At 37.8% G+C, this 23,936-nt stretch overlaps 1 protein-coding gene across 1 annotated transcript; it reads left to right on the forward strand.

Annotated features, from left to right (window-relative positions):
- The first annotated feature begins 575 nt into the window (after positions 1–575).
- gpr37b (G protein-coupled receptor 37b) lies at positions 576–17,618 on the forward strand. The gene is made up of 2 exons (XM_038298346.1): positions 576–2,061; positions 16,363–17,618. The coding sequence occupies exons 1-2, from the start codon at positions 1,087–1,089 to the stop codon at positions 17,176–17,178; spliced, it is 1,791 nt and encodes a 596-aa protein (XP_038154274.1). The 5' UTR covers positions 576–1,086; the 3' UTR covers positions 17,179–17,618.
- The last annotated feature ends 6,318 nt before the right edge of the window (positions 17,619–23,936 follow it).

Consider the following 23,936-nt stretch of genomic DNA (forward strand, 5'->3'; position numbering starts at 1 on the left):
GGATAAACCTGTATATGTAGCTTTCAAAAAAATCCCAAAAAGAAAGGCATGTGATGTTTTCAGCTTCTTTTGAGATACCCCTTGATAAAATGCATTGCAAAAAAATGTTGTGAGGGTCTTCTGTTTCCCATTGTGTTAAATGAAGATGCTATAGCTTAGAAAGGAGCCAACAGCCAAAAGAAGGGAGCATGTTGCTGGATTAAAGGTAAGGATCAGTTTTCATGGCTATGTAAAACCATAAGTCAGGAAAAACTTTGCAAGGTTATTTATAACTGCAGGAGCTACAAGATGGGAGGGCTAAAGGAAATGTCTGCCACACTTTGCAGATTTTACCAAATTTGTTTGTCCCTTTTTTAATAATATTCCAAATGCATTAACTTTGCATTTCGGACATGACAATATAGCAAACATGTTTAGAGGTAAGAATGCATTTTATAAAGTTAATGTACCCTAAAAAATTAGATCTTTGATCGAGCCTAATTGATGTCACGGCTCTGCGTAAAATAAACTACCGTAAAAAGAAAAAAAAATTGGGAGGGCGAACGTATTTATTAGACACCGGGCGTGGCATGCTTTTCTCCACCGGAGGGGAGGAGGCAACAGCCGCAGTGCGCTCCGGGGCTGCTGGATGCTCCATGATGGATGGGAGATGACAGATCGGGGTTAGCCGCCAGGGGAGTCCATTTTCCTGCAGCGCGCGGTCCTATACCCGGACAGAAAGCGAAAGAAGAAGGATAAGGAGAGCATCAACAGCCCCCCTCTCCCTCCTCTCTGGTGCATCACAGTCTAGCGGGCTTTACACACCGACTGCACCGCATTGACGCTGCTGCTGCCGCCGACCCAGCCCATTGAAGTAGCGCACAGAGAGGAGCACAGCTGGAAATTAAATACTGCAGAACGTTTGGTTGGAAATGCATCCTTTTCAGTCATTTACTTTCTTTCTTCTGGATGCTTGTATAATCCAAACAGTTTGAAAGCTGACGGAGAAGACAGTTGCGCGTTTGGGATATTTTGCATCGGGGGGTTGCAGATGCAGCTCATGATGGGGATGAAATAAGATGAGATCGGTGCATTAATACCTGGATCATGCAGTTTCTGCAGCCTTGGACGTTAGTTATCATTTTGGGTCATGCACACGTTTTGTTATCCCTGGATAATAATAATGCAGAAGTTGGGAGCAAAGACGAAAGCATCAGCAGCGGTTACTCTGGCAGGACTTTCCACAATCCTCCCCAGGAGAGCCATCCAAATAAAGCCAGAGAGCGCGCGCTCTTCCCGGGATACGCCACAGGTGCGAGCCTCAACTCCACTCGGCTGTGGAAGAAGGGGGAAACGAGGCGAAGTGGCCACGGTAAACGCAACTTCAATAGGAGCCTGACACCCGTGGATGATCCAGGCGTGGAGTCCCACTGGGACGCGACGCGCCACCATAATAAGAGGATCAAGTTGAATGGTGGCGCGGGGACGCCGGCAGGTGGACACTACAATGCGGTTAAGCCTCCTTCAATGGGTCGGGAGGACGGAGGAGGGGTGGAGGAGGAGGAGGACAAGCACCAGAGAGGCTCTAAGACGGTCAGGAGGTGGAGGAACAAGCATAACAGAAGCGCAATAGTTTCATCACCGTGGGAACCAGTCCCCAAACCGGTGGCGCTCACCTCCACTGACCTCCCATTTGACCTCTTCACCAGGAGGGCGGAGGTTTTCACCTTCAGGGAGGAGAACCCATGGGACGCCACTCCGATCACTCCTCCCGGTTCCCCGGATTTTGGGGACGAGATTAAAAACCCCTTCTACCCAGTGACAAGCCAGACTTTCGGGGCTTACGCGATCACATGCGTGGCCGGTGTCATTTTCTTGGTAGGAATAGCGGGTAACATCGCCATCCTATGCATAGTGTGCCAGAACTACTATATGAAGAGCATCTCCAACTCCCTCCTGGCCAATCTGGCTGTGTGGGATTTTGTGCTCATCTTCTTCTGCCTTCCTATGGTGGTTTTCCATGAGCTCACCAAGTCATGGCTTTTGGGAGAGTTTACCTGCAAAGTGGTGCCCTACGTGGAGGTAATGATGATGTTAATTGCTGGGGTGGAGGTATTGAATTACAATATACAAGGCAAAGAAAGACGCCTATTTTTATCTTCCAATTAAAAGCCTAAATTCTTCCCTTGTATGTAATTTCACCAGGTTTAAGTTAAAATATTCTATTAATACCACCTTAAATTTAGCCAACAAAACTGTTTTGCACTTGCAACCTCTGCAGATAACTCCCATTTTCTGAGGCAGAACAACGCCAGTTGCAAGCCATCTACTTTAATGTGCTGTCCCTATCTAATAACTACAGAAATGCATCCGATGGACTGATTAGTGTTATTGGAAGAGATGAGCTTGAAAATTACAGGTTCTGAAATATAGGGTTAGATTTAACCACAGGATGAATTTTGTCCAAACGAGATGCTTTCTTTTTAGGGGCCGCAACCTTTATTTTTAGGGGGGAAAAAGAAAAAAAATGGAAAAAGAAGCATAAGATGCTCAGATGTGTTCATATACTGTGAATTTAACTGTAATCCATATTACTACACATATGCCCAAATATAAACACTTGGAACATCCATCCATCCATTTTCCATCAAGCTTATCCCAAGCAGGGATATCTCCAGCTGTCTACTGGCGAGAGGCGGGGTACACCCTGCACAGGTCGCCAGTCTATCAAAGGGCAACACAGAGACAAACAGGACAAACAACCATTCACTCACACCTAAAGAGAAGTTAGAGAAGCCAATTAACCTAACAGTCATGTTTTTGAACTGTGGGAGGAAGCTGTAGTACCCAGAGAGAACCCATCCATGCTCAGGTAGAACATGCAAACTCCATGCAGAAAGACCCACCAGGCTGGGAATAGAACCCAGAACCTTCTTGCTGCAAGGCAGCAGTGCTGCACACTGTTCCACTGAGCAGTCCAAACTGTGAACATTTCAAACGATCAAGCAAGTTTAAACTGGAAAGCAAACGTGTATGTGAAACATTTATTAGGAACTGAGCAGCCTGACCTGGACTTTTTTTTATGTAAAAATGCTGTTTTGACTTTGACTGATACATAAATTGCAAGCTGCAAACATCATCCATCTGGATGCCTCAGACAGCCTCTTTAGATTTCATGATAGTTTTTAATAGGGCTGAAACAATTATTGGACTTAATTGTGGTTAATCCATTATTGAAATAATTGTTAACTGATTCAGTTATCGGTTAATGTTTTACTGAAGTAAAGAGACTAAAACATGCTTTTAGCTGACTGAGCAATTAACTTAGACCTGTAACCACACCAAAATTTTGGATTCTCATCTCTCATCCGATCTTGGAGCAGCAGGACGCTGCCTGTCAGTATCTATGGGAAATCCCCATCGAGGCTATGGAGGAGAGCAAAAAGAAAGAAGGCTCTGATTGGATAACACGTGTAAAAATAAATACTTCACTTCCAGTGAGGCCAAGCCTCTTAGGGGGTATATGTAGCGGGGGCGGGTTATGAAGCTGGCTACTCGATGCTGATTGGCAGAAAGCTACTATAGGGTTTCTGACTGACAGTGGCCAGACAGTAAGGAGGTTTTCCTCATGGGTTTCAGAGAAGAGAGGAAATAGCGATCAGTCAGAATAGTCGTCTTTTACTGAACATTTGACTTGGTATCTAGAGTTTATTTCAGAGCATTTCACAACATTTATTTTTTGCCATTGTTACGATGTTCCATTTGTTAACGCAATATGTTACTTTTGCATTAGTACCATTAAGCCTCCCGTTTCAGAGAGCATAGCAGAATCTGAGTTGTCTTTGAACATTCTAATCATTTCTGTTCATCTACCTTTTTATAAATGTCTCTATGCCTGTAAGTGTTCAGTCTAGCACACTTTTTCTGTGATCCATTTTCATCCATTTTTGGATCACTCCAGCAAGATTTTACTATTCCAACCAGGGCAAACTGGAGTGGAAATGCAGCATAGGAGCTTGGTTGTAGAGGCCTTAAATTTGATCGTATGACAGATGCAAGAGGAACCCTACTTTATTCACAAATCTGCTTTATTTGCAGCACAAATACACTTCTTTCAACTATTAAACCTATGAAAGACTGAGCCTTAAGAATTTTTTTCTGTATACATAAAGGATTAATGTATTTCTCATAAAGATAAAAAATATTTTCAGTATATAAAAGTTTACTAAACAAGCAGCTTATATAGCTAAGCAAATAGCAACAAACAGAAAAGCTATATCTTGATATACAAATTTTCTTCTGGTTAAACATTGAGATTTATTTTGATTGATAAAGCAAAATAGTTATTTGTGCACATAGAGTGCAGCATTGCTGATATGCTTTCTTTTATACTCTGTGTTCAAAGAGTGTTTCAAAAACACAGACATACTATGTGCCAAGTCTGGGATGGGATGACTGGACAACAGGCTGCTCAGTCCTATTTGTAACCAACTTCACTGACTGGTTATGCTAACATTAGCTTATCCAAAAAGGTTGATTTAGCTTCTTGCAGCACAAACTTTCCATTTCCCTCTAATTTCCTTTATAAATCTCTGCCAATATATTCTGCAGACATTTTTCACTCTTTCCTCTTTAAATTGGGAGGGAAGTTTTGTATCCGTCCTTAAAATTCCAACTTCAGACTCTTGTCCACCTGTTTTTAAGTTTGAGATCTGGAGGTACATAAGCAAGTTTGCAGACAGAAATAGATCCCATATGCAATTATTTAGAGATTTCAACGCAGCATTATTATTTAGATTTTGATGTTGCACATCTCAAAATAAGTAGGCAGGGATTATTTATTTTTTTCTTCAAATTTGCCCTTGAGTTAATATGTATTAATAAGCACTTTTTAGACTTTGCTGGGTTTGACAGAAAGCAATGTAAAAACACCTAAGGAGTACATATGTATTATTTATTGTTTGATCAAAGATCAATAATCTCAATTAAACGCTTACATAGCCTAATGCATGCAGGATGTGTTCAAAAAGGAGCCCTTTTTTCCTCTCAATACTCAAAGTGAAGATGTAATCATTGCGACACACACACCGTGTCGCATCATGGTTTATTTAGGTATGTGTGCATGCATGTGTAGCGACAGACTAAGTAATGTGGCCTAAGGGTATTACTCTCCCTTAGGAGCATTCAGCAAAATCTCTTTGAATAAACCCAAATGCATATGAAATTACCCCAAACCCCCCTTACCCCAAACACAGTTACTGATGTTGGCATCAACATTTGGAGAGAAGATAAGTGTATGCATAGGCATAAATATGTCTTTATGTGAATTTGAAATTGCTTGAATGGTTAAGCATACACCAAGGGTGGAAGCTCCCCATGGTGCCATCTTCGGTAAACCTTGTTTTATTCAGCATTCAGTGGAGCGTGGAATTCTTAGCCTCAAAGAGAAAGCAATCTTCTGCTGCAAGGTGTCAGAAAACACAGCTGTAAAATTGTGGGGAAACCTGGACAAAATCGAAATCTGTGAAACAGCCATCTTGCATTATCCCTGATACGCTTTGCAGTTGTTATTGTAGACAGCCTGGCTTGGTTCTTCTGCTAAAAAGTGATAACGGAGCCTAAACTAATTGGCAATAACTTGAATTTTTTTTCACCTAACACCTGTGGCAAAAGGCTAAGTAAATAAAGTTACTGTATAATTTTTAGATTCTGAAAATTGTGTCATGAAAGTGAAAAGTTATTCCAACCATCCATGTTCTCTCACTCATTCTGTAAGGGTCACGTGAGGCATCACTGGCAGGCTATGGGCATAAGGCAGGGGACACCCTGGACGGGTCCCCAGTATGTCACAGTTCAGGCCTTAAATTGATTTTAAGAGAATAAGTCTAGTGGGAATTAGAACCAAAACCCCATTATGTTACCCATGCTTTTCTTTAAAATGTCCCCATCAGATATTAATAGTGATTCAATATTAGCCAAAACACTATCAGGTTTTTATCGGCCAGGGTCTAAAATCTGTGATATAGTTTAATGCTGATAGAAACACGCTGCAACTGTTAAAAGTTTTTGTAACTCATTGGATTATTTTATATGGGTCAGTGGTTCTCATACCTTTTGTTGTTGATTTTTGTTTTCCCTTTTAGGAATATTACTTGATCAAAGCTTTCCTAACATTCTAAAATAAGTAATAAAAGCTGGTATGATCCCTTCTAATATCATACCAGGTCAGTATCGGTTATATTCTCAAAGTTGCAATATTGATACTGGAATTGAATAAGTCGTATTGGGACATCCCTACTTTTCGTACAGTTCTGCATGTTGTCAGAATGGTTAGAAATGTTTATGAACACTGTAGTCCAAGACTTTGCCAATCTAAAAAATTTCTCGACTTTGTTTTTAGAGTGGTCGTTTATTGAAGTGTTAGTGTAAATGTTGCTTTATTTCCATCCACACTGGGGTGAATATTTTGTCATAGCCTACCTCAAAAATTTAGTTTTTGGTGACATTTAGAGTCAACATGGTCGTTTATGGTCGACTGGATGAATGTGAATCATTTTTAACAACAAGAGGCCTCTTTTCGACATTCCTTCTTCCCCGTTTATTACATGCATCTTGCTTGTTTATACAGATATATATGAAAAAGCATTAGTACAAGAGTTAAAAACCGAAATGGACAAGGTAATTGAAAGCGCAAGTTAAACTCATTGAGTATTTTGAACTTAGTCCTGCAAGCTAAGCTGAGGATTTTCTAGTTGATGTAGTTAGGATGAAATTACTGCAACCATCTGACAGAGTAAATGTATTAGGGCTGAAACAATTAATCCGATTAATCGTAATTAATTGATTATTGAAATAATCTTCAACTATTTTAGTATTCGATTAATCATTAACTGGATTTTAGAGACTAAAACATGCCTTTAGCTGACAGAACAACCCACTTAGAGCAGTAATTATATCAAAATTCTAACAAAAAATCTGTAAACATTTTGCATTTAAGATTAAAAAAACATTGTCGTCTGTCAATAAATTCAATCCAGAACTAAAGTAGAAACATTTTAGTTTCACCTAGTTTATTTTAGTAAAATTTTAGTGAAAAATTTGCATAATAGGCTATGTGATTATTATTAATTGATTAATTAATAAAAAATAATCGACAGATTAAACGTTTTGCAAAATAATTGTTAGCTGCAGCTCTCATATGTATATCTGCTTGTTTTACTGGGAATCCCCTAGTCTAGTTTGGATAAAATGTAGTAAACACTAATAATCTGGAGTTAAGTAGCTGAGGCTTTAGAGATCTCCTTGAGTTTATAGGGGTTCCATTAACTTTTGGAACTTAAATATCACCTTGAAATTGGCTTTGGAAGTTTTAATTTGAGATGAGCAAAAACACGCCTTGGCATCTGGAGGAAAACAGCTGATAAAAGACAACTGTCAAAATGTGGAACCAATTGACGATTTCTTCAATGGTGATCTCCTTTTGATCTCTCGTAGTAGTATTTTAGAAGCTGAGGCCATGATGTTTTAGTTTGGTCTAATTAACCAAACAGCATCTTGAGCTTTACATATTAGACCGTGTTTTTTTACTGAGCATTCAGTCTTGTAAGATACACATATGAAAAAGACTAAGCATGCTTTTTGTTTTGCACTCTACCCCTCTCAGTTATAACCCCCTCACTCCCAGCTGCTCTAGACACACCAGTTGGAAAAGGTGGAGCTGAATTGATGGAACAAAGAAGCTCCATTTGTCTGAGGCAGATGTCATTTGCAGAACTACTCAAAAGATATTTAAGAGGCTGCTGTTGTCATCTGAGGAGGGGGTAGAGAGATTTGGAAAAGAAAATTTCTAAGAAAAAATACACTAACAGTTTCATTGCAATGAATGTTAGAATGAAAGCTGTGAAAATAATGCTTCAAAGTAGTGATGCAACAATAACTGATTAATGAATTATTCTAAATTTGATCCTATACACAGATTAAGATTTAATTGATTAGTGGCCTTCTTAAAAATCATTTTTCATTTGCATCAATAGGATCTTTACTTAACTGGAAGTCTGTTTTTCCTACAATATGCTGAGTTTAAAAAAATTAAATTAAGTCATTATATTTTAATTTGTTGCATTAAATATAAAAAAACGTAATTTTAATTGAACAGAGATGTAATGATATTCTAAAAAAGACAGGATATGTGGCTTTGATAATTACTTGGCCTTCCAAGCACAGCAGAACATTTGATGCCGCTGCATCACCATACTCTAGTAAATGGGTGCTATTTAGGTGAGAAGCAGTTAATTGACTGTTAGTATTTACAAACAGAATGGCATAAAGTGCATTCTGCATCCTTCTCACCAAAACACCGTTAATAACCCAGGACCAGAATCTCAATCAATTCATATTTCTGCATTAGCATTACTTGTCTTACAAATATAAGTACTTCTAAATTTAAGAATGAACAGCAGCACCCTCAACTGAACAGTGGTAACTCTAAAACATTAAGAAATGCTATTTAAGCAGACTATTACTCAAAAATCATAAGTCCATTTTTGTCTACATCCTATCTCACATCAATATCGTAAATGACTTTTTTGTGGAGGGTTTTGGATCTGGTAGCAAGTGTAGATCACCAGTAGCAATTTCAGTAAGGTTACACAATATGGAGGAAGTATTTTGCCTTTGGATTAACGCTGTCCTCATATTGCAAAGGACTGCTTGGAGTGCAATAATTGTTGGCTTTTATATTTCAGTTGTTCAGTTGGGTACGATTATAAGCCGGAAGTGAAAATACCAAATTATTTTAAGGTTCTCTTTAAAATAAAAACTGTGGAAAGGGTTTGCAACTTCTCTACCATAATAGTTCCCAATAAGTCCGTAGTAGTAATCACATCACAGCCTTATTGGTGCACCGTTATATTTGGCCATTTTCCAAAAATCTGTGTGCTGAGTTTCACCCTTTAGTTTGAGCAGCTTGCAGGGGCTTCCAACATGTCCCGGAGTCTTTAACAAAAAAAAAAAAAAAAGACTTGAAAAACAAGGCAACCATTGATTGAGAAGGTGAAGAGAGAGAGAAATGGGTTTCATAGAACCACTGATCGGGGCAGAAGGAGACTCATACAGTATATAGGGTTGAAATTGTCAATTAAGGGCAGGATATACATCACCTTGACACATGTGCTACTAAATTATAATCAAACCTTTTTCTGTGTTTTTTCTGTGTAATGCATTTGTTTATTATGCCACTAAGTTTTACCCAAAATGCTCACAGGCTGTTGTTGTAAGTATTATGCCTGTTTAAAGAATAGTATCATGAATCAAATGTTTCACTAGAACCTACCGGTAATAGGTAATTTTCTTCATTAGCTTGATCGCAGTTTATCCCCATGTCTTGTATTCTTCCCCAGTCACTCAAACACACAATGCAAGACAAAAGCTTAGAGTCAGGGTGTGCTGATCCTCCAGATGGATGGGATGGCCTTGCCTCTACTGATCGCTGCCTGAGGCTTTCCCCCTGCTCTGCTCTTTTGCATCAGCTATCTGTAATTAGAAACAAGCCTCAGGGGAGAAAACACACAGATCCACTCACTTGAAGCTAATCAGAGAGCATTTGACCACCCACATACTAAATATATGTACTCAGAAAGATACGACTCATTTTATACAAAGCTCTCATGCTCTATTCATTTTCATCCAGTCTAAGAACATAACTGATTGTTAATCTTGTTAATTTTTTATGATGTAATTAGCGGTTCTGCATATATAATACATGGGGGTTCATTCAGTTTGCTCTTTGTCTATGCATGAGATGATACTATATTTTTATGTGTTGTAACAAGATTACACATCAGCTTGCAGTATAGTTTGGGTCTTCTGTTGGGTACTTAACTAATAATGATCCATGCAAGCTTGAAATATTCATTAGATCATTGCAATAATGGAGTCATAAGTCAACACAGAAACATCAGCATATGGTAGGCCTTTATGGAATTAAAAAATCTGCTATGAGAGGTTTTGTGCTGCTGCATTGGCACTGGCAGGCAGGAATCAATGGTTCGGAATGGGAGGCCTGCAGTAGCTACTGTGTGCTGAGATTTTTTTTTCTTTCATATGATGCCTAGAGGAAATCTTCCACATGTTAGGAAATAACAGGCAAATGTATTGCTTTAGGAAAAAAATATATATAAATAGCACCAGACAGTGCTGAGGCAAAAGCATTAAATGTGGCATTGTTCCTTTTAATTTAATGAATGGAGCACTTATGGTACGAATGTGTCAGGGTCTATTCCTCTTTGTATGAGTATTTGACAAAAGTAATATTATACTTATTTACTGTGCATTTGTTCGTCCCAGTTCTCTAGGATAAATGCAGAGCAAGTTACAGAAAAGATTACTAGTGAGTCGTGGCATCTCCTTACAGTGTTTACGACACAAAACTATGTCTCAAAGGTTATTTCAACAAAATCTTCTGACTTTCAATACTCGTATGCATCCACTAGTCCATCTAGGAGGGTAGTATGATCTAGTAGAATTACATGTTGGAAGAGCCATTGGCCATATACCAAGATTTAACAGAAAATATGGACGCAAAACATTTTTCATTTAAACTCCTAATCTGTAGGCGAGTTGCCGAGCATTGTCAGTATACAGTAGCATGGCTATTTCAAAGGTTCAATAGGCAGCATCACTGCCAAGACCCAGCTGCAGCCTGGTGTTAGAAATATTCATCCGCAGAGGTCCTCTCTTGGAATATATCAGGTTTCTGTCACTGTCGTTAGTGTTTAGTGAATTTTAATGTTAAACTATTTTAATATGATGTGATCTTTGTGACTTATTGTCAACGCTGTTTAAAAAACACCAAGATGGACTCCCACTTTCATTTTCTTTTGACCAAATTAATTAAATAATTTGAATGGTCTCTAGGCCAGTCAAATGATTTTCCAATCTCCTAATGTTCAGTCTTGGTGAACTTCTAAATGCAAATTGTAGTTTTAGTTCCCTCTTCATCTCAGACAGGATTGGCTCTCACTGCGTTTCCTCCTGGTTTTGCTTAAATATTCAAGGGTTGGTGATCATGGGTTTAGTGTTTATTAAGCTCCTGCGTTTGTGAACATCTCAAACTGGCCTGCCCATTCTTGTTTGATAGCTAAGGTTATTGGCGGATTGTTAGCCATACGTTCAGCTCACTATTCTTTATAAGCCTGATATATGTTTTTTTCCACCTAGTGTCATAAAGCCATTACACAAGACAGAATTGTCAGTCTGACATTTTCTCCACTCTGTTGGGTTTTCATTGAAAAGGGAAATCCATTATGTTGAAATCATCCCAAATTAGCCAACTAAATTAGCCAGCTGGTAGAGCGAAGTGCAAGATCAATATTTTACCCTTTTCCAGCAGCCTTAAAAATTTTTACTTTTTTTACAACCAATTTAGATGGCTGGCATCAAAGGTGTGGGTCTTATGGCAGAAGTTATAGCCTCCTGGAGCAGTCACTGAGTCAGACTTCAAATAAGTGTAGCAGGTGTCCTTCTCAGCTCACTCCATTAAAGACCGTCACTGTAGCTGTGTTTCTGAAACCGGCCCATACGTCACCTGATGGCACCTATTGCCTCTGACAGCAGCTGGAGTCATGCTGTGGTCAACACTCACGCAACCAATCTTTGTTAAGACCCCATAAAAAAAAAGAAAGAGCTTTTGTACCACCAGCTTTCACAGCCTTGATTCGAGGAGCTAATGGGCCATTTTTATTAGTAGCGCCAGGGTAAAATATCTTACCTGCTGTGCAAGAGCATTGAAAAAAAAAAAAATCCTTCGATCTCAAGTGCTGCTTTATTTCTTTAAGACTCCAGAAGGCCAATGGATGAATTAATGAGTTTTTATTTATTTTGATTACTAAAAAGGGAGATAAAGAAAATTAAAGTTTAACAGTTAAAAAAATCTTCAAAGGAAAATTGACCAAATAAGGGAAAGTGTATCAAACAGATTTGGAAAAGGCATAAACTGTCTCAGTAAAAAGTATTTTAAAGTTCTTTTTAAGCCATTCTGAAATTAATTACTTTGATAATTGCCTCTGATTGCTTTGCACCACTAATGTCATTGTTGTTTGAAATTATTCCTGTCCTTTTCCTGCCCTTTATTTTTCTCTGTCTTTAAATTGTGTATATATATATATATATATATATATATATATATATATATATATATATATATATATATATATATATATATATAAATATCCCTCCATAACATACAGGTTTGCAATATCACTCAGGAATATCACTCTGTATTATAGCTCCTCATCTCCTCTCCAGTAGAAAGCTGTACTTGTTCATCCTGTCCTTGCTTTCCAGTCTAACACCCTTGATCAAAGCGGGGTGCCCCCTCCCTCCATGGAAGCCTTTAAATCCATTCCAGACCTGTTTTTAGTCATGAAAAATTCAGCGTCTGCCAGCACTTTCGCATGTAAACTGGACTGTTGTTCAAGGCTCAGAAGCGGGGCATACAGAGATATCTGCCTACCAGCATTTCAAAGACATATGATTTTAGAGAATATATTGCTTATCAATACTAAATGCACTCACCAGCTGGAAGTAGTCATTAGATTAGTGTGATACAGGGATGTCATGATTAGTAACATTAAACAGGTTAGCTATAGCATTTAAACCATAATCAGCTTTTACAGAGATACCGAAAATGTGTCTACATGCATCACCCTCCCATACACAGCCGTACAGTAGCAACAACCTGACCCAGGAATATAAGGTGGGATGAATACATGGGTTAGATCACATTTGAACCCCATCATAGTTGAGTATTTTACCAATTTAAAATTTGTCATAATTTATGTCTAAAGCCTTAAAGCTGTACCTCATTTCCATTAATCATCGTTGTTGTGATCATGTATAGAATTTTAAAACAGAACCGATTTTTTATTAGCATTGGTTTCTAATTATTGGTCATTTCCAGATTTCTTTACAGCAAACAATAGATTGTGGAAAAGTGTCTTCAAAAATTGACTAAAACAACTTATTCTAGAGCAGGCACACATTGAAATGCGAGAAGTAATAAATGCCTCCACACAGGAGACAATCTATGGTACCAGACCAAATAAAAGTTGTTAAGAAAAGAATAAAAAAGCAGACGGAGGAAATGTTAAAGAGCCAATATGACTAGCAACCTTTAAAGTACTTAAGTGTACGGTAAAAAGCAGACCAACATGTGAAGTTCTTTAATTTGATCAGATTTCAAAATTATTATTTCCATCATTAGAATTTTTCTATATTGTCAAAGTAAACAGGAAATAATGTACAAATTGTGCTATATATAGTGTAACTTCCACTATTGCAGGTACACAGATTTGTACCATTTATTTATTTTTGCTTTAATAATTTTTAAACTTTAAGTTTGAAAGAAGGTAAAGAAATGCAGAAGAATTGTAGTTTGTAGAGGACTTCACCACTAATATGAGTGCATCTTGGGTATTACATTGTCATTCAATCAAGGACCTTAGGCTTAAAAAAAATAAAAATAACTCAAAACAGATTACCTGGCAGGATAGGTTGCTTTAAGTGGAATACCGCCATGCATGAAATGAGGCCAATATGTCAAACCTAAGCCCTTTTCAAGGGATGAAAAGATCCTTTTAACTAGATTTGTCAAGCAAGTATAAATACCTAGTGTGCTTAAAGGGCTTTTTTGTCATTTGTGCTTTAGTGTTCAATTTTCTAAGGACTTTTTACTTACTCGCTACGTTTAAGCACAAGAATCTTTACTTTGTACTCTTCATTTTCTACCAAACAGTCTTGTTAATTTTATGCATAATGACATGACAGCTGCAACAAAACAAGAGAAATCAAGAGTTTGAAGAGAATTTCTTCAGTTGGAGCCCAGTTTTTTATTGTTTTGTTTTTTCTACAGAAGAAACATTGATTGCAACACAGATGAAGACTGAGTTCTGGAAAACATTGCGTTTGAACGGTCAGATTTTGAGACAAGATATTCCCCATCTGCCCCCCTTTATCAGTTTGCGTATCTATATTTTTATTTTTCAAATTGCATTCCAATGTCAGTACCATTTGTAACTTTAGTAATGTGAATACCAGAGCTCTAGAATGTATTTTGGCCTCAGTAAATTATTCTGTCTGGAATTAAGACCAAAACTAGACAAGCCAGAATTGTTTTTTTCTTCTACCAACACAGGGAGCAAAAGAAGAAGCTTAACCTATTTTATGTGTATAGAAATGCTTTTACAAGGGTTTAGTATTCAAGTTATTTTTGCATCATTTTATTTTTAGATTTTTTAGAGTGTAATATAGAAGCTTTTTTAAGTTCAACCAGTACTTTTTATCTTACCATCTAGTCCATTTTTACATTGGCATCTGCACTTTTAGTCCAGAGGAAAAAAATGCAAATACTTTTGCCAGCTCTGATTTCTAGCATTATATAAATTAGAAGCCTTTAATCTATGGACATGAGTTTCAAACTCGACTGAAATGGTTATTTCAGAGTGGGCAAAATATGGGTTTGTCAGTACCAGACAGGTACCAAGATTATTGGGTTTCATATATGTGAGCAACTTAAGCTGAATAAATGTAAGCTACAACAGCAAAGCCTGTCTGGTGCCTCATTCATATCTTTGCGGGGTCTAAAATGGCTTTTGAGAAATTGAAATTCCTGACATCTAGGAAGCAAAAAGCTCCAACCAATTACCAGTTGTCCAACATCAAGTAGCATTCTGTGTTTGAATATGTCTCTTTTACAAATGAGACACTTCATCTAAAGGTATCAACCTTTATCAATAAAGGAATTGTTGAAAAAAACAAAACATACAAGCCAATATAGGAAATTAACTTCCCTATTAATTAAACCTGGACACCACATCTGATACCCAGTGTTTAGTTCATCGTCTATCCATTATGGCCCACAAGAAAATGGGGAAGCAAATAGATAAGAACTCAACTTAGAAAAGCCAATCCCATTCTTCTTCAGGGGTTTGATGAAGCAATATATACCTTGATGCCAATTACAGGTCTTTGATAACCTTTAAAAAAATTTGCTTTTCAAAGACGTAGCCAAACAAATTAACATTATCCATTCATTTTTCTTGTTTAAGAGCCTCAAGATGGTCTGACAGGTAACTACAGTCTCTGGTTAAGGAGCCACGTTGATCACAGTTCTGGTTGATGACTCTGTAGCCCATCAGTTTTTTTCCCCCCACTTACTCCTCAGAGTTCCATATGGTTACCCTTCATTAGCCTGGTTAGGACCTCCGTGTCAGTGTGTGTGTCTCATGATGTGTGAGGGAGGCCTACTTACACTGAACATCGTGCAGAGCATGTACATCTATATCTGTCCAGGATGGATGTGTTTACATCACCAAAGCCTTGGCTCACTGGGGCCATCTGGGAATCTGGCTGCCGTAATTAAATGTGATATGAAGAGCAGGATGGAAGGAGGGTTCTGTAAAAAGGAAGAGAGGTTTAGGAGATAGTAAGCAGAGGAAAACAAAAAGACATGAGAGCCAGTGAATAAAGGATGCTTCGTCTGAGTTTTTTGGCTGAAAGATAATGTTTTGTTTCTTAGCATAAATATAAATTCACTTAAACTGAAAATAAGTTATCCAGCTGCTGGTGAGGAAACTTGCCTTCTCAAAAGGTTTGGGGTTATGATTATGGTTGCTATAATGATTATTTTGCTAATCGATTAATCTGTCAATTGTTTTGATTGAGCTTTTTACAGAATTTAAACCAGTTGAAATGAAAACTTTTCCACTTAAGGAGTTCTCTATGGAGCATATTGACAGAAAAAATTTATTTTTTTTGTATTTCAAATTCAAAATTGTGTATATCTTTTTATTCTTTTTTGTATAATTACTTCTATAAGTCAATTGCTCTGTCAGGGCATGTCAAGGGCATGTTTTATTGTCTAGTTAATCACTAAAATAGCTGGCTATCATTTCAATAATCTCTCACAATCAATCCAATTGTTTTAACCATCAAGACTTGATCATATGCTCTATTTCATTTTCTCCCTTTAGCTTAAAACAACTATAATGTTTAAAATAGAGCAGTGCCCAGACCTGCATTTCTCAAGGTCTGTTGCTTCTAAATACTGCAGCATCTGATGCTGCTTTAGGCTTAATGTCATTAGTTTATGTGCTGCTGCTAAATAGTAAAGGAGTATTTTATAGGAGACATTTCTATCAGGAAATAAATTATTTGTATTGTGTTAAGGGTTTTGCTAAAATAGGTACACCACTTGAACTTGTTGCTAAATTGTGGATTTACAACAACAGCAAAAAAAAACATTTCTCTGGAATTGCATGTTTTTCATACATAATTCTAACAATAACAACAGTTTCTCAAGCTGAACCTTATTTTTGTTCTGTTTAGGTTGCCTCGTTGGGCGTTACTACCTTCACCCTGTGTGCACTCTGCATCGACCGCTTTCGTGCGGCCACCAATGTCCAGATGTATTACGAGATGATCGAGAACTGCACGTCTACAACGGCCAAGCTGGCAGTCATCTGGATCGGCGCCCTCCTCTTGGCCCTCCCAGAGCTCCTGATTCGACAGCTCGTGGTGGAGGACACAGGACTCCCGGATGAGCCCCCAGTTGAGCGCTGCATTATCAGGATATCCACATCTCTTCCTGATATGCTCTATGTGCTTGGCCTGACCTATGAGGGTGCTCGGCTGTGGTGGTGTTTTGGTTGCTACTTTTGCCTCCCGACCCTCTTCACCATCGGTTGCTCGCTTGTCACGGCACGCAAGATCCGGCACGCTGAGCAGGCCAGCGTTCGCAGTAATAAGAAGCAGATCAGGCTGGAGAGCCAGATGAACTGCACTGTTGTGGCTCTGGCAATCGTATATGGCGCTTGTGTGGTGCCTGAGAACATATGCAACATAGTGTCTGCATACATGGCGGCAGGTGTTCCTGAGCACACCATGTCCATCCTGCATCTTCTCTCTCAGTTGCTGCTGTTTTGTCGGGCCGCTGTGACACCGGCGCTGCTTCTTCTGCTGTGTCGTCCATTAGGCCGGGCGTTCCTGGACTGCTGCTGTTGCTGCTGCTGTAACCACGTACCCTCCTCGGCCACTGGCAGTGATGATAACGAGCACGAGTGCACCACTGAACTGGAGCTGTCGCCGTTCAGCACTATCCGCAGGGAACTGAGTAACTACACCCCTGCTGGCTCCAACTGCTAAGCTGACAACTCAGATCAGGGAGGGCAATTTTACTGGCCTGTTTTTGGCTTGCGTTGCTTTGGTTGGCTAAGAGAGATTTGCCTTATCTAGTCTCATCACGTTTTGTAAGTGAGTGTTGAAATGAGGTTGGACACCAAAAATAAAATTCATCTTGAGCCAACGGCCATGCAATTTTTAACCCAAAACTCTGACCCCAATTCTCCAAGAACAGCTAACAAAAACAATTTTTCAAACTCTGTTATGGGCGCCTTTTAGACAAAATGACACATTTTCAGCATCCAAAAACTTCTACCACCCCCTGAAAAAATCCTCTAAACAAGAGTTCCCGCCTGTGGGGCATATAGGCCTTAGAGCAAATTTTCTCATGTCCAGTTCTTGAGAGCCATCATCCTCCAACTTGTAGATGCCTCTCTTCACCAACACAGCAGAAGCTAAAGCTAAAAGCATGTTATTGAGCCCTGCATGGTGAGGAACCACTCATTTGATTCTGGTCTATTAGAGAAGGGATGAACAGTTGTAGGATGGTAGCTCTTGAGGAGAAGACTTTGGCTCCCCAGACCAAGCGTAAGGAGCTACCCCTAGCCTTTCTGATTCACAGTTTGTCAAACATTTGTTTAAAAACCCTTTAAGACCACAAATTTACTGTAACCCCTGGAAAAAATGTAAAAATTCTTAACAGCATTTCTCTTTTTTTGGAACAGAAGGTTACAAAGACATTTTCCAACAGATCTTTTTAATTGTTTTTTCATAATTTACCTTTATTGTGTTTTATGTCTTCTCTCGCCTCTCCCTTTTTGAAAATGCATATGTGGAACACCATTCACTCTTGATCTTAATACTGAGAAAAGGTACAAGAAATTACATGTAGTAAAGTTCGAGCAAGTAGAAGTTTTAAATCCAAGACCAAACAAGATCATGAGAACAAAATAAGAGTATTGATTAATTGAAACCTGCATTTAGTCATTAAGGACATTACTTTAAGAGGTCAAATCTGCACATAAATCCAGCTTAAGTATCATTCTCAGACATCAATTTACAATGTTATAACATGGCTCCATAAAAGTAAAGGCAAAAGGGCTTTGTTTGAATATAACAGGGTTATTTCAGTGTACAAACAAAGCATCTTGCTTCATCACCTCCTGATGTTGGACACAGAGAGTAATTTTAAATTCTTAAATTGTCCTAAGGTGCTAAGGACCTATGAGTCCAGTTATATTACCAAAACAGCTTAACCATTACTAAGCCAAAGTATCCAGCAGGCAGTGGCTCAACCCAGATGAAGGCCGTTATTGACACTGAATGCAGCACTAATATAAATGGTAACCGAGAGGAAATTCTATTGAAGATACTTTCTACACTCCTCGTTTGAGTAGGCTTAATGATTATCTGGGGAGTTTCAGATTGAGCAGTGACATTAAGCTTGTGTGAGATGCTGCATGTGCATCCATCTTGTCTGAGCTCCTTGTTTGGGCCATGATTGCTGGATCTTTCAACAAACAATGCCACTATTCACAGCATCTTTCTCATCTAGCAGAGATCATCCCCATTTTGGACCATCCTGCATTTTGCACTCACCTAAACCATGACCTTCCTAAAAATGCTTTCAGTAATTTTACTCAGATTTGGTTCTTGATGTTTCTTTTCTTTTCAATCTTACAGCTCAATTATAATCTGGTAAAGTTCAGTGTGCAAAAAGCAGATATCTGCAAGTTTTTACCAGCTATACAATTGAAAGGGGTTAAGAATGACGAGTCAAAAGTTTTAAAAAATTACTATTTAAAAAAAAAAGTTTCTGTTTCTGAAAATGTGTCAGCTTGCAAAAACAATCAGTAACATATCTATACAAAGAAACCCTGAAACATTCAGCCTAGGGGCGAAATAATGAATCCTAATCACCTTAAAGTTGTGTCAGCATTTATAGAAAAAGGATAACTTGTGTGCATTTTGTACAAAAACTCAAATACAGCATCCTAATAAAAAGGCCTACACTGCCAATACAAGTACACAACTGTTTACAGACTGAATCAGTACAATTGTACAGTTCCTTAAATATTATGGTGCACATAAGGGAAAAAGGCTTACAATAATTAAAACAGTACAGGCCACCTCAGTGGGTTTTTCTCGTTTTTAGAAAGAAGAGACCATATATCTGTATTCAAGAATTTGGATATACACAGATAAGACAGAGTTTTACAAAAATATCTGGTCGACCCAGAGGAAACTGGAGCTGGTCTCAGAATGCAAAGACAGACAGACATGAAGCTTGAAGGGATTTAAATGATTTTTAAACAGACATTTAATATGATTTTAATCATGCCAAATGGTGTTGATCTAAAATGCAATGAAGTGTGTTGAACACGGAGTAGTTCGTTATAGCATACAAATGAAAGTGATTGACTTGGGACTCTGCCGTGTACTCTTGTATTGTGTTATGCCTTACACTTTGGGGGTTGTATATATGCTGTACAATTTCTTTGGTGCTCTTATGATAAATGCGCTGTGAACAACAATTTAGCATGTTCTACTTAAAACCACAAGTAAGCAAGCTGCAAATATTTTTTCAAGTTAAGTTCCAAGATTCCCTCCAAAGTTAATCTATAGCTTCCTGTCTCTGTCCAAGGACACTGAACACATGGAGTAGATGCAATATAAAATTTTTGCTACAGAAATTCCAGTAGGAAAATAAGGATATTCAAGTTAAGAAATGTGATTTCTAAAGATGGATAATCTAGGTTCTTTACATTACAATTTAATAAGTCAAATCAAATTCTGAATATCCAATTGATCATGCCTACAGTATAACTCCACTATTTCAGTCGAGTCATGGTTTCTCTGTTTGGGTCGCTAAGGATACTGCCAATTATTTACTGCGAGCTAAGACCCATTTTTTTTAAATCAGTCCAGACATGCAGCAAAATGAGCAGAACACACATGGTTGGCCAGTGAGAAATCACCTGAAATCATAGACAAAAATGAAAACCATAGTTTGTTTATTTTAATGGTGAGCTCAACACAGCATATTCTGCTTGCGACACTTGTTTGACGTACACATTGGATCAGACAATTGGAGAAACACACAAGCTTAAATTTTTATTCACTAAACTAAGATCCATGTTCTTTATTACTTGAGCTTTAAGAGAAACTAATGAAGAGTTTTTCACAGGGCATTTAACAAGTGTCTTGTACTGCAAGTCTTTTTTCTGATATCAAACTAATCATTCCTGGGTCAGCATGAGGGTATGATCACTAGTTTGTTAGAACCCAAAAAAGGACATTTTTAAGGCTATATTGTAAAAACGTGGCATGTGTTGCATTTCAGGAAATGCTCTGAACAAACTCCTTACAGTGTCCAAAATACACACATTTTGATGTTCTTGAACTCCGTGGTGACCCAGGTTTGATATTCATCAGTATGCTGTATATTTCAAAGACCTTTTTGCATATGATTCTGCACTGCCAAACACCTTTCCTCTGTCTTTTGTGGTTGTAGCACTCTTTCTCTGGGGGTCTCAGATCAGAAGCCACTTTAATTTTAGCCCCATCAGTTTAAGATGACGATTAATCCTATAAAATAAATTATTAAATGAATCTTCTGCCAGCGTCTGGTCCATATAAATTCCTATAATAAACTTATAGCCTCTTACATGGATGTACCCTCGGGTTGGCACTGGCTGCACTCCATCAAGTTAATTTCCTAAGTGGGCAGGTATGAGCAGCCCTGCAACACAACGCTCTCTAATATGTGCAGAATCTCTTTGTTACAATCACTAAAAGTGCCACTACTGAAGCCTGGTGTATAAATCAATTTGTTATTATCAAAGTGAGACAGAATGCACTATTTTGGACTTAAACTTCCTGCGTGACGTTAATGCAGCCTTCTTTGTTGCTTTTTTGTTTAAACTTGTTCATAATTCGATTAGTGCTTACGGATGGGATCAAAATTAAACTGGCTTCTGAACCTGATTGTTATTATTTTACTTATTTCTGGAAGTATATCTCATAAATGGCTCAGTGTGTAGTAATGTGGTTGAAATTATTGATGAAGTGAACCTTGTTAATCAGTGAGATTTTTTCTCTGAATCTTGTGAGTACCCTCTTCACTCTGAGCTAAATGTGTCTGTGTTTGATACCTAAAAAACATAAGCACACAACCACTGTAGTCTCCAAGTCTAGTCACTTGTTTCTAAATAGCTTTTTATATAGCCAAAAATTGTTCCTTTGTTTATCAAAGAACTTTATCTTGAAAGCTGTATATTAAAATCTTAAATGTACTGTGGTGTAGTTTGTGTGTTGTTCAAATAGCAAAATTAAATATGGATGCATTTTTTCACCCAACATGGCAGTCTAAGGACAGAATAACATATTTTGCTGAAGAGGCTAGAAATGCACAATAAATGGTTCTAAGAGATTTAAAACACTTTTTAAGAAAGAATCCTCTTTTAGTCATTTAAGGATTCACTGGTGTATGCCATCTCATTACCCATTCTACAACTAGTCTGTAATCTTGCTTTTACTAACAATTTTCATTTTTCTATTTACCTGAAGAGTTTTAAAGAGTGAGAAGAATCTATAATCATTATTTTTTGCTAAACTTATAACTCAGTGGTTGCTTTAGAAGACATTCCAAAGGGATCGAGATTGCACCCTTTTTGTTCCTGTTGCAGTTTTGGCTACAGGCATCTAGTTTAAGCTAGTTTCATTAATAAAAATAAAAAAATATTTATATATATATATATCTATATATATACATTCACCGGCCACTTTATTAGGTACACCTGTCCAACTGCACGTTAACACGAGCATCAGTATGGGGTTGAAAGGGGATCTGAGTGACTTTGAACGTGGCATGATTGTTGTTGCCAGAAGGGCTGGTCTGAGTATTTCAGAAACTGCTGATCTACTGGGATTTTCACGCACAACCATCTCTAGGGTTTACAGAGAATGGTCCGAAAAAGAAAAAACATCCAGTGAGCGGCAGTTCTGTGGGCGGAAATGCCTTGTTGATGCCAGAGGTCAGAGGAGAATGGCCAGACTGGTTCGAGCTGATAGAAGGGCAACAGTGACTCAAATAACCACCCGTTACAACCAAGGTGGACAGAAGAGCATCTCTGAACACACAGTACGTCGAACTTTGAGGCAGATGGGCTACAGCAGCAGAAGACCACACCGGGTGCCACTCCTTTCAGCTAAGAACAGGAAACTAAGGCTACAATTTGCACAAGCTCATCGAAATTGGACAATAGAAGATTGGAAAAACGTTGCCTGGTCTGATGAGTCTTGATTTCTGCTGCGACATTTGGATGGTAGGGTCAGAATTTGGCATCTACAACATGAAAGCATGGATCCATCCTGCCTTGTATCAACGGTTCAGGCTGGTGGTGGTGGCGTCATGGTGTGGGGAATATTTTCTTGGCACTCTTTGGGCCTCTTGGTACCAATTGAGCATCGTTGCAACGCCACAGCCTACTTGAGTATTGTTGCTGACCATGTCCATCCCTTTATGACCACAATGTACCCAACTTCTGATGGCTACTTTCAGCAGGATAATGCGCCATGTCATAAAGCTGGAATCATCTCAGACTGGTTTCTTGAACATGACAATGAGTTCACTGTACTCAAATGGCCTCCACAGTCACCAGATCTCAATCCAATAGAGCATCTTTGGGATGTGGTGGAACGGGAGATTCGCATCATGGATGTGCAGCCGACAAATCTGCGGCAACTGTGTGATGCCATCATGTCAATATGGACCAAACTCCCTGAGGAATGCTTCCAGCACCTTGTTGAATCTATTCCACGAAGAATTGAGGCAGTTCTGAAGGCAAAAGGGGGTCCAACCCGTTACTAGCATGGGGTACCTAATAAAGTGGCCGGTGAGTGTATATATATATATATATATATATATATATATATATATATATATATATATATATATATATATATATATATTTATTAAGTTTCAAAGCTGAAATCTAAAACAAAACAAAAAAAACATGGCAGACTGGTTAGTTTTCACCCAATGATAAATTAGTCAGATATGACATCTTTCTTCTAAGATAACTTATTACATTAAATAACTTCTTAAAATCTCCTTCAAAATATATATTCATGCAATTTATTTAATTCTCAGGACTAGCATGAGAGAAAATAGTAAAGTGAAGAGTGGGGAGTTAAATGTTCCCAAACATGCTCATAGTTAGCTGTTTAAATAAAGGGACAATTATCCTCTTTTTAGAATAAATGAAAGCAAAAGATCTACACTCTTTTTCATTTTTCAGATGTTGCCATAAAAAAGGAAAATAAAAGGCATTATTTTAAAAAAAAATCATGTCTTGATATTAAATAGTTATTTATATATATATATATATATATATATATATATATATATATATATATATATATATATATATATATATATATATATATATATATATATATATATATATATAATAGCAATTATTACCAAAAACATCATAAACATATCTCAACATTATCTATTAACATAAACTTTAAAAAAGCTGAACATCAGCTGATTTTAAGACAAATTTAGCCATTTGATTTGGCTACAAACACTGGATTTGGAGAGGCACAAACCACAATAACACAGATGAAAAAAAATCATGTTTGAGAGCATATATGGAAAAAGATATATAGAAATATGACAGATTTATAAAAAAAAGGCAGGTAGTACGAAGTGTTTTAATGGAAGAATCAAACACTGACCAGTAGGAAACCAAAAGGTTGGGTTGTTTTATTGA

Source organism: Cyprinodon tularosa, unplaced genomic scaffold (assembly GCF_016077235.1).
Source record: "Cyprinodon tularosa strain WSP-4 unplaced genomic scaffold, ASM1607723v1 ctg111, whole genome shotgun sequence".
NCBI lineage: Eukaryota > Metazoa > Chordata > Actinopteri > Cyprinodontiformes > Cyprinodontidae > Cyprinodon > Cyprinodon tularosa.

What these genes read in the sequence shown, in the direction of transcription:
- gpr37b (XM_038298346.1), top strand. Translation starts at nt 1,087, where the DNA reads ATGCAGTTTCTGCAGCCTTGGACGTTAGTTATCATTTTGGGTCATGCA. An exon ending in AAGTGGTGCCCTACGTGGAG is followed by an intron (nt 2,062 to 16,362) that starts GTAATGATGATG and finishes TGTTCTGTTTAG; the next exon opens with GTTGCCTCGTTGGGCGTTAC.